Source organism: Oratosquilla oratoria, chromosome 11 (genome assembly GCF_046742065.1).
Source record: "Oratosquilla oratoria isolate Oo_2021 chromosome 11, ASM4674206v1, whole genome shotgun sequence".
Lineage (NCBI taxonomy): Eukaryota > Metazoa > Arthropoda > Malacostraca > Stomatopoda > Squillidae > Oratosquilla > Oratosquilla oratoria.
Window position 1 is genome coordinate 23,603,873 of NC_134787.1, and position 14,815 is coordinate 23,618,687.

The window sequence follows — 14,815 nt, forward strand, 5'->3', positions numbered from 1 at the left end:
TCTACCGAGTTGAAGGCCTCGTAATCTACAAAAGCTAAACACAGTTATATTATTATTATATATATATATATATATATATATATATATATATATAACTATATATATATATATATAACTATATACTGTATATATATATATATGTATATAACTATATATATACATATATTATATATATATAACTACATATATATATATAACTACATTATATATATATAAATATATATATATAACTATATATAACTATATATATATAAATATAGATATATATATATATATATATATATATATATATATATATATATATATATATAAACATATATATACAGTCGAACCTCGAAAGCCTGGACTAATTGGGGGGGAAAAGTCCGGTCATCGAAAAATTCGCCCCAACACCCGTAGAATTTCGTAGCAGTATACGTATAGGTAATGTATGATATGGCATAGAAACACATAAGAATAAAACTCTAACACTGTATTAATAACAATACTGTAATAATAATGTTATAATACTAATAATTGTGTAATAACTGTAATACAGGCATGTAAATGTACTATATATACAGTGTACTGTACTGTATTTTTTATTACGTACACTGTAAATATCGGAAGGTATGCACGCGGGACAGTGGTGGCAGCCAGGGTTGCCGCGTTTTCTACACTGCCGTGTAGAATGGGAGTGTTGCCATACCGGGGCATACATTTTTCTCGGGCGTGTGCAGACTTTCATAGCAAGATATACTTGAATGTATATAAGACCCCCATGCCCTAACATATTCAGTAAGATATAAGAATTATTTTTTTATTATTATTATCGCTAAAAGAAAGCTGAAACTTTAGCGTAGAATTTTTTTCTACACTGTAAAAACGTATCTTTTGGGGTATAATATTTTATAAGTAACACAATTACCAATAGAAGTCATATTTCGATGTACCATTTATTATTTGATAACTAGTTCTATGATTTTAAACAAAAGTTTGAGTTTTTGAATGTTTTAACAGCCCGCTGATATGTAGAAAAAAATTTCTCATGTCCTTGTGCAGTTGCCACATGCCGCTATTTTACTACGTTTTGGTACAAAATTCTACGAAACAGCAGCCCTGGTGGCGGCTTGACTGGGCCGGGTTTGAGTACACGTGCACGGCCGTCGCTGCCACCTACCGGACAAATAGGGAGCTTTGCTTGAAAAGTCCGCCCTGTGTTCATTTCGACTGGTCATACGAGGGTCCGGGCATTCGGGGTCCGGGCTTTCGAGGTTCGACTGTATATTATATATATATATATATATATATATATATATATATATATATATATACACATATATATATATACATATATATATACATATTTATAATATATAATATAATATAATATATATATATATATATGTGTGTGTGTGTGTGTGTGTGTGTGTGTGTGTGTGTGTGTGTGTGTGTGTGTGTGTGTGTGTGTGTGTGTGTGTGTGTGTGTGTGTGTATTTACCTAGTTGTATTTACCTAGTTGTATTTTACGGGAAGGGGAGCTATGCTCGTGGGGTCCCGTCTTCATATCTCATTTTATCTAAACTATTTTTAAATTCATGTATTGTTTTTGCACACACCACTTTCTCATCTAACTTGTTCCAACTGTCTATTACTCTGTGAGGAAAGCTGTTCTTTTTCAAATCTCTTCTATAGCTGTCTTTTTTTATTTTCTTTCCGTGTCCTCTTGTATTTCTGTCATCCCATTTTATCAGATTCTCTCTATCAGTAATTTCTATGCCTTTCATGATTCTGTAAATAGCTATCAAATCTCCTCTCTCTCTTCTTTGCTCTAGTGTCTGTAGTTTAAGTTTTTGTAGTCTCTCTTCATATGATAGTTTTGAGAGTGTTGGTGCCAGTTTTGTGATTGCTCTTTGTATTCTTTCAAGTTTTTTTATACATTTTTTTGTACTTGGTGACCATATCGTTGCTGCATATTCCAATCTTGGTCTTATCAGGGTGATTAGGATTTTCCTCACCATTTCTTCATCCAGGTATGTAAATGCCACTTTGATTGTTCTTATTAAATTATAAGTTTCTCCAAAAATCTTATTTATATGTTTCTCAGGTGACATATTATTCATAACAATGACTCCCAGGTCCTTCTCATTTTCTACTTTTTTTATTCCTTCTTCTCCCAAATTATATGATCCTGTTATTCTGTTTTTGCTTTTTCCAAATTCCATTATACTACACTTTTTTGTATTGAACTCCATCTCCCACTTCCTACTCCATTCTTGTACTTTATTTAGATCTCTCTGTAGTGATTCACAATCTTCTTCAGTTTTCACTCTTTTCAGTAGTTTTGCATCATCTGCAAAGAAGCTCATATAGCTTTCAATTCCTTCATCCATATCATTAATATATATAGCAAACATTATTGGGGCCAGAACTGTTCCCTGCGGGACACCGCTTATTACTTCATTCCATTTTGAGTGCTGATCTCTTATCACTACTCTCATTTTTCTTTCTTGCAAAAAGTCTTCCATCCAATTTAGCAATTTACCTTGTATTCCTCCTTCATATTCTAATTTCTTAAGCAACTTCTTATGTGGTACTTTGTCAAAAGCTTTTTTTTAGGTCTAGAAATGCACAATCAGCCCATCCATCTCTTTCTTGTATTATATCTATTAGCCTTGAATAGAAACATATTAAATTGGTGACGCATGATCGTCCTTGTCTGAATCCAAATTGCCTTGGATTTAGTACGTTGTTTTTTTCCAAGTATTTTACCCATCTACTTTTGATAATTCTTTCACAAATTTTTGCTATTGTACTTGTTAGAGAGACTGGTCTATAGTTGGTAGGTTCTTCTTTATTTCCTCCTTTATATATAGGTACTATATTTGCTTTTTTCCAATCTTCTGGAACTTTTCCTTCTTTTAAGGAACTGCTTATTATGCTATGTATTTTGTCTGCCAGTTCATTCCTGCATTCTTTCAGAATCCAGTTTGCTATTTCATCTGGCCCATGCGATTTTCTGACATCAAAATTACCCAAGTGTGTCAATATTTCATTCTTTGTTACTTCTATTTCTTCCATAGGGGGGACTTTTTCTTTCCACTCAATCTCTTCAGGTTGTATATTTTCCCTTGTAAACACTGATTTAAAATGTTTGTTCATAATTTCTGCCATTTCCATTTCCTCAGTGTATTCAACTCCTCCTTGTCTTAATTTCTCCAAGTCTTGTTTGCTTTTCAGTTTATTGTTTACAAATCTGTAGAATAGTTTTGGTTGATCTTTACACTTTTCTATAACATCTTTTTCATATTTTCTTTTTTCCTCTCTGCACTTTTGTACATATTCATTTCTATAACCAGTATATATTTTCCATTTTTCAGGTCTTCTGTCTTTTTTCCATCTGGTCCAGGCTTTGTCTCTTTTGTCTTTTAACTCCCTACAACTTTTGTTGTACCAGCATTTTACATATTCTTTTTCTTGTTTTTGTCTTGGGACACACTTTTCCACTCCTTTTTTGTAAATTTTTGTCAAAATATTCCATTTCTCTTCCACTGATGTTTCTTCTTTGTATATTTCTTCCCAGTTTTCTTGTTGGAAGAATTCTCTTATTTTATCAAAGTTTGTTTTTTCATACATCATTCTTCCTTTTCTATATTGTTCATTTCTTTTCATATATTTTTCTTCATTAAGTTCCAGTTCAATCAATATGTGGTCACTTTTACCTATTGGTGTTTTATATTCAATCTTGTCCACTATTCTAGGTTCAGATGTAATTATTAAGTCTAGCCTCGATGGTTCTTCTTCATTTCTATACCTAGTGTTCTCTTGTATCCATTGTGTCATTGAATGGTCAGTAATCATCTCAAGTAGAGCATTTCCCCATGAGTCATCACCACTCTTTACTGTCATTTCTTCCCAGCAGATTTCTTTGCAATTAAAGTCGCCCATCATAACTATTCTTCCTCCGTCTTCCATTATTTTAGTTAATGCTATCTTTGTGTCCTCTAACATACTTTTATATTCACTCTCCTCCCATGAGGCTGTTTTCGGAGGCACATAATTGATCACATATTTTCTGCTCTTCTTATCTCTGTCTTCCACTTCTATCATAATCATCTCTACTGTATTCTTTCCATATATGACACCTTTCACGTTTATATCCTTCTTAGTCAGGAACATAACTCCACCCCCTTGCTTTTTCTCTCTGTTTCTAATCCAATAATTGTATGCATCATGTCCTACACTGTTGGGTGGTAGTGGGCCTTTTAATTTTGTTTCTACAATTCCCATTATGTCCGGTTCTTTTTCTTTCAAATAATCATTCAGCTCATTCAATCCTGTTATTAATCCATCTATATTTGTGTAAGACACTCTTAGTTTTCTGCATCTTCCATTGTGTTCTCTGTTTCCCTTATGTTTTTCTTTTGTATGTCGAACTTCCTTAGTTTCATGTTCACTACTCTCCAATAGAATCTCTCTTTCTCTGACTCCGTTCTGTTCTCGTTTTTTGCCTTAGCTTCCAGTCTTTTCTGCTTTTCTTCCTCTCTTTCCTCTTTATTCATTTCTCTTTTTATCCATATCTTTTTGTATTGTTCACTTGTTGCTAGTTTCCCTGTTTTGGATAAGATATTCTCTGCCGTTGTTTGTGACTTGAATTTAATCTTAATTGGTCTGGTCTTGTCTGTGCTATACTTTCCGAGTCTAAATTTCTCTTAGATTTGTTTCATAATTTCTGGTTCATCTTCCTGAACTGATTCTAGTAATTGGCTTACTTTTTCATTTTCCTCTTTGATTCTTGTGGTTCTATCTGTGTTGTGTTTCTCTTCCATTCCTAATATAATTATACATTTCTTCTTGTCTGCTAAATCCCTTACTATATTCTCCTTTTGTCTCATCACTTTAATAACTGAGTCTTCAGTATGTTCTTTCAATTGCTGTTTGACTATGTCAGTGAATGAAATCTTATTTCCTTCTTGGGTTTTCTTCCAATTTTTACTTTCTTTAGCTATCGTTTCTCTGTTTTCTTTACTATTCTTCTTCAATTCCTCATTCTCCACCTTTACCTCTCTTAACTGTCTTTTTAGGTCTTCTATTTCATCAGTTAAGTTTTTATTCGCCTTTTCCAGTTCTTCCAATCTTTCAACCCTTTGTAAAATGGTGTTCATATGACCTAACCTACTCTCCAAGTCCTCGATCACCTTATCAACCTTCTTCTCTAGTCTTGTCAGTCGGGGGGGGGGGTTTGTGTCCCCCCCACTCTCTTTAAATCCCTTGAAAATATTCTCATCACTTTCTGCTATATTGCTCCTATCTATACCTCTAATCTTCACATTCCTATTAGACATGTCGTGATCATCCAACTCGTCTTGGGGTCGTTTGTCTACCTTTCGGCGGCCCGTCAGGGCCATTTCCTCCACCTCCTCATTACCTTCCATTTCCCCAGCAATCCCTCCCCCTCTCCTCTTTCCTTACTTTCCCACTACCCCACGAGCAATTTCCCCCCACCCTGCAAATACAAAAAGGCACTTCTCTTTGCGTTGGTATCCACAATCTGCACTTTTCTTCAGAACGTTCTTCAAGCCGTCCGTTCGTTGAAAGTGTGTGTGTGTGTGTGTGTGTGTGTAATTACCTAGTTTACCTAGTTGTATTTTACGGGAAGGGGAGCTATGCTCGTAAAGGTCCCGTCTTCATATCTCATTTTATCTAAACTATTTTTAAATTCATGTATTGTTTTTGCACACACCACTTTCTCATCTAACTTGTTCCAACTGTCTATTACTCTGTGAGGAAAGCTGTTCTTTTTCAAATCTCTTCTATAGCTGTCTTTCTTGATTTTCTTTCCGTGTCCTCTAGTATTTCTGTCATCCCATTTTATCAGATTCTCTCTGTCAGTAATTTCTATGCCTTTCATGATTCTGTAAATAGCTATCAAATCTCCTCTCTCTCTTCTTTGCTCTAGTGTCTGTAGTTCAAGTTTTTCTAGTCTCTCTTCATATGATAGTTTTGAGAGTGTTGGTGCCAATTTTGTAATTGCTCTTTGCATTCTTTCAAGTTTTTTTATACATTTTTTTGTACTTGGTGACCATATCGTTGCTGCATATTCCAATCTTGGTCTTATCAGGGTGATTAGGATTTTCTTCACCATTTCTTCATCCAGGTATGTAAATGCAACTTTGATTGTTCTTATTAGATTATAAGTTTCTCCAAAAATCTTATCTATATGTTTCTCAGGTGACATATTATTCATAACAATGACTCCCAGGTCCTTCTCATTTTCTACTTTTTTTATTCCTTCTTCTCCCAATTTATATGCTCCTGTTATTCTGTTTTTGCTTTTTCCAAATTCCATTATACTACACTTTTTTGTATTGAACTCCATCTCCCACTTCCTACTCCATTCTTGTACTTTATTTAGATCTCTCTGTAGTGATTCACAATCTTCTTCAGTTTTCACTCTTTTCAGTAGTTTTGCATCATCTGCAAAGAAGCTCATATAGCTTTCAATTCCTTCATCCATATCATTAATATATATAGCAAACATTATTGGGGCCAGAACTGTTCCCTGCGGAACACCGCTTATTACTTCATCCCATTTTGAGTGCTGGTTTCTTATCACTACTCTCATTTGTCTTTCTTGTAAAAAGTCCTCCATCCAATTTAGTAGTTTGCCCTGTATTCCTCCTTCAGTTTCTAATTTCTTAAGCAACTTCTTCTTCTTAAGCTTTCTTTAGATCTAAAAATGCACAGTCCGCCCATCCATCTCTTTCTTGTATTATATCTATTAGCCTTGAATAGAAACATATTAAAATGGTGACGCATGATCGTCCTTGTCTGAATCCAAATTGCCTAGGATTTAACACTTTGTTTTTATAAATATTTTACCCATCTACTTTTGATAATTCTTTCACAAATTTTTGCTATTGTACTTGTTAGAGAGACTGGTCTATAGTTGGTAGGTTCTTCTTTATTTCCTCCTTTATATATAGGTACTATATTTGCTTTTTTCCAATCTTCTGGAACTTTTCTTTCTTTCAAGGAACTATTTAGTATGCTATGTATTTTGTCTGCCAGTTCATTCCTGCATTCTTTCAGTATCCAGTTTGCTATTTCATCTGGTCCATGCGATTTTCTGACATCAAGATTACTCAAGTGTGTTAATATTTCATTCTTTGTTACTTCTATTTCTTCCATAGGGGGGACTTTCTCTTTCCATTCGTTCTCTTCAGGTTGTATGTTCTCCCTTGTAAACACTGATTTAAAATGTTTGTTCATAATTTCCGCCATTTCCATTTCCTCAGTGTATTCAACTCCCTCCTGTCTTAATTTCTCCAAGTCTTGTTTGTTTTTCAGTTTATTGTTTACAAATCTGTAGAATAGTTTCGGTTGATCTTTACACGTTTCTATGATATCTTTTTCATATTTTCTCTTTTCCTCTCTGCACATTTGTACATATTCATTTCTATAACAGGTATATATTTTCCATTTTTCAGGTCTTCTGTCTTTTTTCCATCTGGTCCAGGCTTTGTCTCTTTTGTCTTTTAACTCCCTACAGCTTTTGTTGTACCAGCATTTTACATATTCTTTTTCTTGTTTTTGTCTTGGGACATACTTTTCCACTCCTTTTTTGTAAATTTTTGTCAAAATATTCCATTTCTCTTCTACTGTTGTTTTTTCTTTGTATATTTCTTCCCAGTTTTCCTTTTGAAAGAATTCTCTTATTTGATCAAAGTTTGTTTTTTCATACATCATTCTTCCTTTTCTGTATTGTTCATTTCTTTTCATATATTTTTCTTCATTAAGTTCCAGTTCAATCAATATGTGGTCACTTTTACTTATTGGTGTTTTATATTCAATTTTGTCCACTATTCTAGGTTCGGATGTAATTACTAGGTCTAGTCTTGATGGCTCTTCTTCATTTCTATACCTAGTGTTCTCCTGTATCCATTGTGTCATTGTATGGTCAGTAACCATCTCAAGTAGAGCGTTTCCCCATGAGCCGTCTCCACCCTTTACTGTCATTTCTTCCCAGCAGATTTCTTTGCAATTAAAGTCGCCCATCATGACTATTTTTCCTCCCTCTTCCATTATCTTGTTTAATGTTATCTTTGTGTCCTCTAACATACTTTTATGTTCACTCTCTTCCCATGAGGCTGTTTTCGGGGGCACATAATTTATCACAAACTTTCTGTTCTTCTTATCTCTGTCTTCTACTTCCATCATTATCATCTCTACTGTATTCTTTCCATATGTGACACCCTTCACGTTTATATCCTTCTTAGTCAGGAACATAACTCCACCCCCTTCCTTTTTCACTCTGTTTCTAATCCAATAATTATATGCATCATGTCCTACACTGTTGGGTGGTAGTGGACCTTTTAATTTTGTTTCTACAATTCCCATTATGTCTGGTTCTTTTTCTTTCAAATAATCATTCAGCTCATTCAATCCTGTTATTAATCCATCTATATTTGTGTAAGACACTCTTAGTTTTCTGCCACTTCCATTGTGTTCTCCGTTTCCCTTTTGTTTTTCTCTTGTATGTCGACTTTCTTTAGTTTCATATTCACTACTCTCCAATAGAATCTCTCTTTTTCTGACTCCGTTCTTATCTCGTTTTTTTTCCTTTGCTTCAAGTCTTTTCTGTTTTTCTTCCTCTCTTTCCTCTTTGTTCATTTCCCTTTTTATCCATACCTTTTTATATTGTTCACTTGTTGCTAGTTTCCCTGTTTTGGATAAGATATTCTCAGCCGTAGTTTGTGACCTGAATTTAATCTTAATTGGTCTGGTCTTGTCTGTACTATATTTCCCTAGCCTGAATTTCTCTTCGAATTGTTTCATTATTTCTAGTTCATCTTCCTGAACTAATTCTAGTAAATTTCTTACTTTTTCATTTTCCTCTTTGATTCTTGTGGTTCTATCTGGGTTATGTTTCTCTTCCATTCCTAATATAATTATACATTTCTTTTTGTCTGCTAGGTCTCTTACTATATTCTCCTTCTGTCTCATCACTTTAATAACTGAGTTTTCAGTTTGTTCATTCATTTGCTGTCTGATTATGTCAGTGAATGCGACTTTGCTATTTTCTTGATTTTTTTTCCAACCCTCCTTGTTCTCCTTATTATTCTCCTTTAAGACTTTATTCTCATCTTTTACTTCTTTTAACTGTTTTTTTAATTCTTCAATTTCCTTAGTTAAGTTTTTGTTCGCCTTCTCTAGTTCTTCCAATTTTTCAACACTCCATATATTATTGTTAACATGACCGAACCTACGCTCCAAGTCCTCGATCATCTTATCGACCTTCTCTTCTAGTTTAGTCTTCTTGTCCCCCCCACCCTCTTTAAATCCCTGGAAAATATTCTCATCGCTTTCTACTGTATTGCTCTTATCTATACTTCTAATCTTTACATTTTTATTAGACATTTCATCGTCGTCGGGGGGCCTTTTGTTTACCTTTCGCCTGTCTGCCTGGGCCAAGTCTACTCCTTCCTCATTTCCTTCCATTTCCCTCAGTAATCCCTCCCCTTTTCCTCTTTCCCTACTTTCCTACTACTCCACGAGCAATTTCCCCCCCCACCCTGTAAATACAATAGGCACTTCTCTTTGCGTTGGGATCCACAAACTTCAATTCTCTTCAGAACGTCTTCTAAGCCGTCCATTCGTTGAAGTGTGTGTGTGTGTGTGTATATATATATATATATATATATATATATATATATATATATATGTGTGTGTGTGTGTGTGTGTGTGTGTGTGTGTGTGTGTGTGTGTGTATATGTATATATATATGTATATAATATATTTGTATATATATATATATAATATACATATACACATACATATATATACACATATATATATATTATATATATATATATATTATATATATAATATTCATATATATATACCGTATATATATATATATATATATATATATATATATATATATATATATATATACTGTATATATATATATATATACCGTATATATATATATACACATACATATATATATATATTTATATATATATTGTATGCATATATATATATATGTATATATATATAATATACATATATATATATTATATATACATATGTATAATATATACATTCTCCCTCTCATCACTTATAACTGTGTCCTTAATGTGTTCCTTCATCTGTTGTTTCACTATATCTCTAAATTCAATTTTATTATCTTCCTGAACTTTTTTCCAACCACTTACATCTTTTGTTATGGACTCTTTATTCTCCTTATTATTCCTCTTTAATTCCTCATTCTCATCCTTTACATTTTTTAACTGTCTTTTTTAATTCTTCTATTTCTATATTTAGATTTTGGTTGTCCTTCTTTAGTTCTTCCAATTTATCAACTTTTTGTGTAATTAGTGCAAGTTGGCTAAACCTAACCTCCCATGATTCGTTCATTTTTGATAGTTTTCCTCTAGCCTTGCTAATCAGGGGAGGTTGTCATCTCCTCCCTCATTAAATCCATAGAGATAATTATCTCCAATTTCTATTGTGCTGCTCTTGTCTATATTTCTAATTTCAATGCCTTTACTGACTTGTTTGACTTCAGCTGTGTCATCTGCACATCTCGTTTACATTCCTTCTAAGGGCCGGAGTCCATTCGTCCCCTTCCTCTTTTTCTTCCATTTTCCTCAATAATCCCTCCTCTTCTCCTTTTTCTTCCACTACACCACAAGCTTTCCCCTTCCCTACTAATACATGTACTCCCTGTTTTTAAATTCGTGTATCGTTTTTGCACCCACCACATTTTCATCTAACTTTTTCCATACGTCTATTATCCTATGGGAAACTATTTTTTTCAGGTCTCTTCTATAATTGTCTTTTTTTCCGTGTCCTCTTGTATCTCTACTATTCCATTTTATTAGATCCTATCAATAATTTCTATGCCTTTCATGATTCTATAAATAGTTATCAAGTTTCCTCTCTCTCTTTGCTCTAATGTTTGTAGCTCAAGTTTTGCCAATCTCTCCTCATATGATAGTTCTGAGAGGATTGGTGCCAATTTCATAATTGTGTTTGTGTGTAACTGAAGGAGGAGGAACTAGACAAGTAATAATGGGAGAATTTTAATGCTTTAATGTTCCGACCCACAGGGTCTTTTTCACAAAGCTAACAATGAGGCACAACATGGACATTTTATACACAGGCAAGTCATGTCTTGGGACATCTAGGAGAGGTTGTTGCCACACTCATAACATTTGTGTATTTATTTTCTTTAACTATTAATAAACTTGTGGCTTTTACTAAGCTTATAAAACCTTCTTTATGTTTAATGTTATTATTTGTGTTAATATAAACTGCTTCTATTAACATACTTGTTCATATGCTGGACAAAGGATCTCAATGTTCTGTGGGCATTTCTGTGTTCAGTTAAGCATTTATGTAAACCCTGTCTTGACTCTCCAAAATATGAAGCATCCTTTACATGTACTTTGATAAATGACACTTAAATAATTATTGGGATTTTTAACTAATCTTATTATTTTATCAGAGGAAGATTAGGTTGATTTCATTCTAGCTTTCATGAGGACCCAAAGTGTCCTCTTATAAAATAGCAAAAAAAATTAGAAATCAAGTAAAAAAGTCCCAATATTGATTTAAGTGAAGAACTTTTGCCTCCTTCCAGTGAGGCAGACCATACTTGTCCATATGCTGGACTAAGGAGTGGATTGGCTGGTGAGGTTATTTAATGTGTACCAAAGGGAGGGTAGCGTGCTAGTTGATTGGAAGAGTACATGTATAGTTCTGCTTTACAAAGAAAATGGGGACAAATATGAATGTGGTAACTTTAGTGGGATCAGTTTAAGTGTAGTTGGAAAGGCGTGTGGAAGGGCATTAATTGAGAAGGTTAGGAGGGGAATAGAGGGAGAAATTGATAAGAAACAGTGTGGGTTTAGGAAAAGAGGATTTTTTTTTTTTTTTTTTTGTGGTAGGGCAGACTAATGAGTTTTTGACAAATGGTAAGGATGTTTTTTTGGGCCTTTATAAACTTAGAAAAGGCTTATGACAGGGTAGACAGGAATGAATTGTGGGAAGTATTGCAGATATATGGGGTACGGGGAAAGCTATTAAGAGGAGTCAAAAGCTTTTTATGAAAGTAGTAGAGTTTGTGTTAGGGTGGGGAATGGTGAGAATATATGGTTTGAGATTAAGGTGGGGCTGCACCAGGATTTTATGTCACCATGACGATACATGTACATGGTACAATGTACATGTTACCCCTGTATATGGATGGGGAGGTATGAGAGGTAGATGCAAGGGTGGTGGACAGGGGATTGGAGATAGACATGGGAGGTAAGCCCATTGTTGATTGCTGATGACTGTCCTTGTGACTGGGTCAGAGGAGGGTCTGAGGCAGTTGGTGTCAGAGTTGGGGAAGTTGTGTAATAGGAGGGAGTCAAAAGTGAATGTGGGTAAAATCAAGGTGATGAGATGTACAAGAGGTGAGGGAGGCAGTAAGCTTGAGACAAGTTTTAAGGGAGACAGGTTAGAGGAAGTGGATACTGTAGTTTTAGATATTTAGGGTCAAATGTGGCAGAAAATGAAGTAGTGGTGGAAAAACTGTAGAGTGAGAGAAGCAAGTAAATGTTTTTTTGGAATGAAGAGTGCCATTAGAAAGAGGCATCTGGGGATAGATGTGAAGAGAAGACTGTATAAAAGGGTGGTTGTGTCTAAAATACTGTATGGGGCAGACTTGTAATTTAAGGGAGGCTGAACACAGAGAAATCTAAATGTTTGAGATGAATTTTTTGAAAGCATGGTGGATGTTTTGGGGATCGATAGGGTGGAAAATGAGGACATGAGGAAGAGAACAGGTATGGAATGGGAACTGGTTCATATGGAAGATGAAGACCGACATGATTTGGGGATATGGAAACAATGAGGAAAGACTAGCAAAATGTGTATGGAAGGCAGAGGTGGATAGAATGAACTTGAAGGGATGACTGAGAATGAGATGAATGGTTGGGATGAAGGGGCCTTTGAGCTGGGAAGGGAAAAGGCAAGAGATAGTTGTGAGCGGAGACTGGTCGTGAATGGATGACAGACTGACACTGCCCAAATGGATAACTTCTTGTCCTCTCCATTTTTACATGAGGGGATGAGGAGGGAGGGTCGCTGTGCAAATGAAATGGCTGGCCTTGCTGTGTTTTGCTGCACTGCTTCTGACCCAGGCAGTGAGTTGAGGACAGGAGTGACCCTTCACCTACAAGGACCTTAGATGAAAGAAATGGGAGTGGGATGGGTGGGGGTAGGTGCATGCCTTGACTGGCAACCTCCCTTATATGGGGGTATAAGCCTATTGGGATGTACATAGATTTATATTGTAATTCAAATATCACATAATCATGAGAAAATTACGTTGCATCCAAACAAATATGTATCTGGTTGACAGGTGGCGTATTGGTAGCCGGATTACAATACTCATCAGCGATTTTACCACTATCAAAAGTGCTTTGGGACATCCTAATATAGCGGGAAGAGCAGATTTTTTCTCCTTCAATATTTTCTCACATTTTGAAAATATGGGTAAGTCACTGTTTCTGTTAAGTGAAAACTTGACAATTATCATATAACATGTTACTAACATTATGTTTAACAATAGGAATTATAATTTCAAATGGATCTCAATGGCAACATGCACGACGTTTTGCTCTCCGCAATTTAAAGGACTTTGGAATGGGAAAGGCATCTTTAGAAAACATCATCATACCAGAAGTAAACCAGTTGATTAATGAAATATGTAAGCAAGAAGGCAAGCCCATGGAGATATCAAATGCACTAAATGTAAGCATTCTTAATATCATCTGGAAATTAGTGGCTGGTAAGTAGTCTTGCATATGTATACTGTATATCTAAACATATGCACAAAGAATCCACAATTGGAATAAAAAGGAAACTAAGAAGCAAGTTAGAGTTCTACATTTTGGCTAATAGCTATTGCGTTCCTCAGGAAAGTATATGATATGAGAGTTGTTTGAAACTTAAATACTGTAAAGATGAAATGGGAACATGGGTAGATGACAGGCAACATTCCGTCACTCAGGGCGGGGTCAGAAGGAAGAGGGGTATGACATTCAGAAGGGATAGGGGTATGAGGTCAGAGGGAGGAGGAGTGCAGGGTTGGAAGGGGAAACCTGGGTCAGGAGGGTGAAGATTCTTAACCAAATGACTCACAGCTAGATGTGAGATTATGTCTGAAGACCATTGTCCTTTGGAGATGTTAAGGTTTTGACATTGAAGAATGTTCCTACACCTCTTTCATCTTAACAGTATTTAAGTCTCAAACAACTCTTGTATCTTGTACTTTCCTGAAGAGGGCTATAACTATTAGCCAAAATATAGAAGTTTAATTTTCTTCTTAGTTTCCTTTTTATTTCAATTGTGAGTTCTTTGTGTATTTCACAAATGTGCTACTACATTTTGTCCCAGTGATATAAACATATATATATACATACATATCATATATATGCTGACAGGAGACCTTTTGATCCAAAAGTAGGTCAGTTGCAAAAAAATGAATAAATAAATAAGTCAATAATGAATAAAATAAATAGATAATGATAAATGATAAACACACATAATGATAATAAATAATAATCAATGAATAAATAAACATAAGTGACAGGCATTACAGTATATTACATATGTGTTTATCTAAATGAAGCTTAAAATTTCAAGTTGTACTACATTGCACTGCCTCTGCAGGAAGTTTATTCCATTCTTTTACTACTCACTACTCACTTCGAAATTAAATCTACTTCCTTACAGTTTGAAACCATTATTTCTTGTCTGATTCACATTGAGAAAATTT

At 34.6% G+C, this 14,815-nt stretch overlaps 1 protein-coding gene across 2 annotated transcripts in view; it reads left to right on the plus strand.

Annotated features, from left to right (window-relative positions):
- The window catches only part of LOC143029661 (cytochrome P450 2L1-like), a 56,659-nt gene that overhangs the window by 15,121 nt on the left and 26,723 nt on the right, over positions 1 to 14,815 (plus strand). Inside the window, exons 4-5 of one of the 2 annotated variants that reach the window (XM_076192467.1) lie at positions 13,397 to 13,530; positions 13,607 to 13,825. In XM_076192467.1, coding sequence (XP_076048582.1) covers positions 13,397 to 13,530; positions 13,607 to 13,825 — 353 coding nt within the window. The remainder of the gene's footprint in view (positions 1 to 13,396; positions 13,531 to 13,606; positions 13,826 to 14,815) is intronic. The other variant, XM_076192468.1, reaches the window with a different exon arrangement.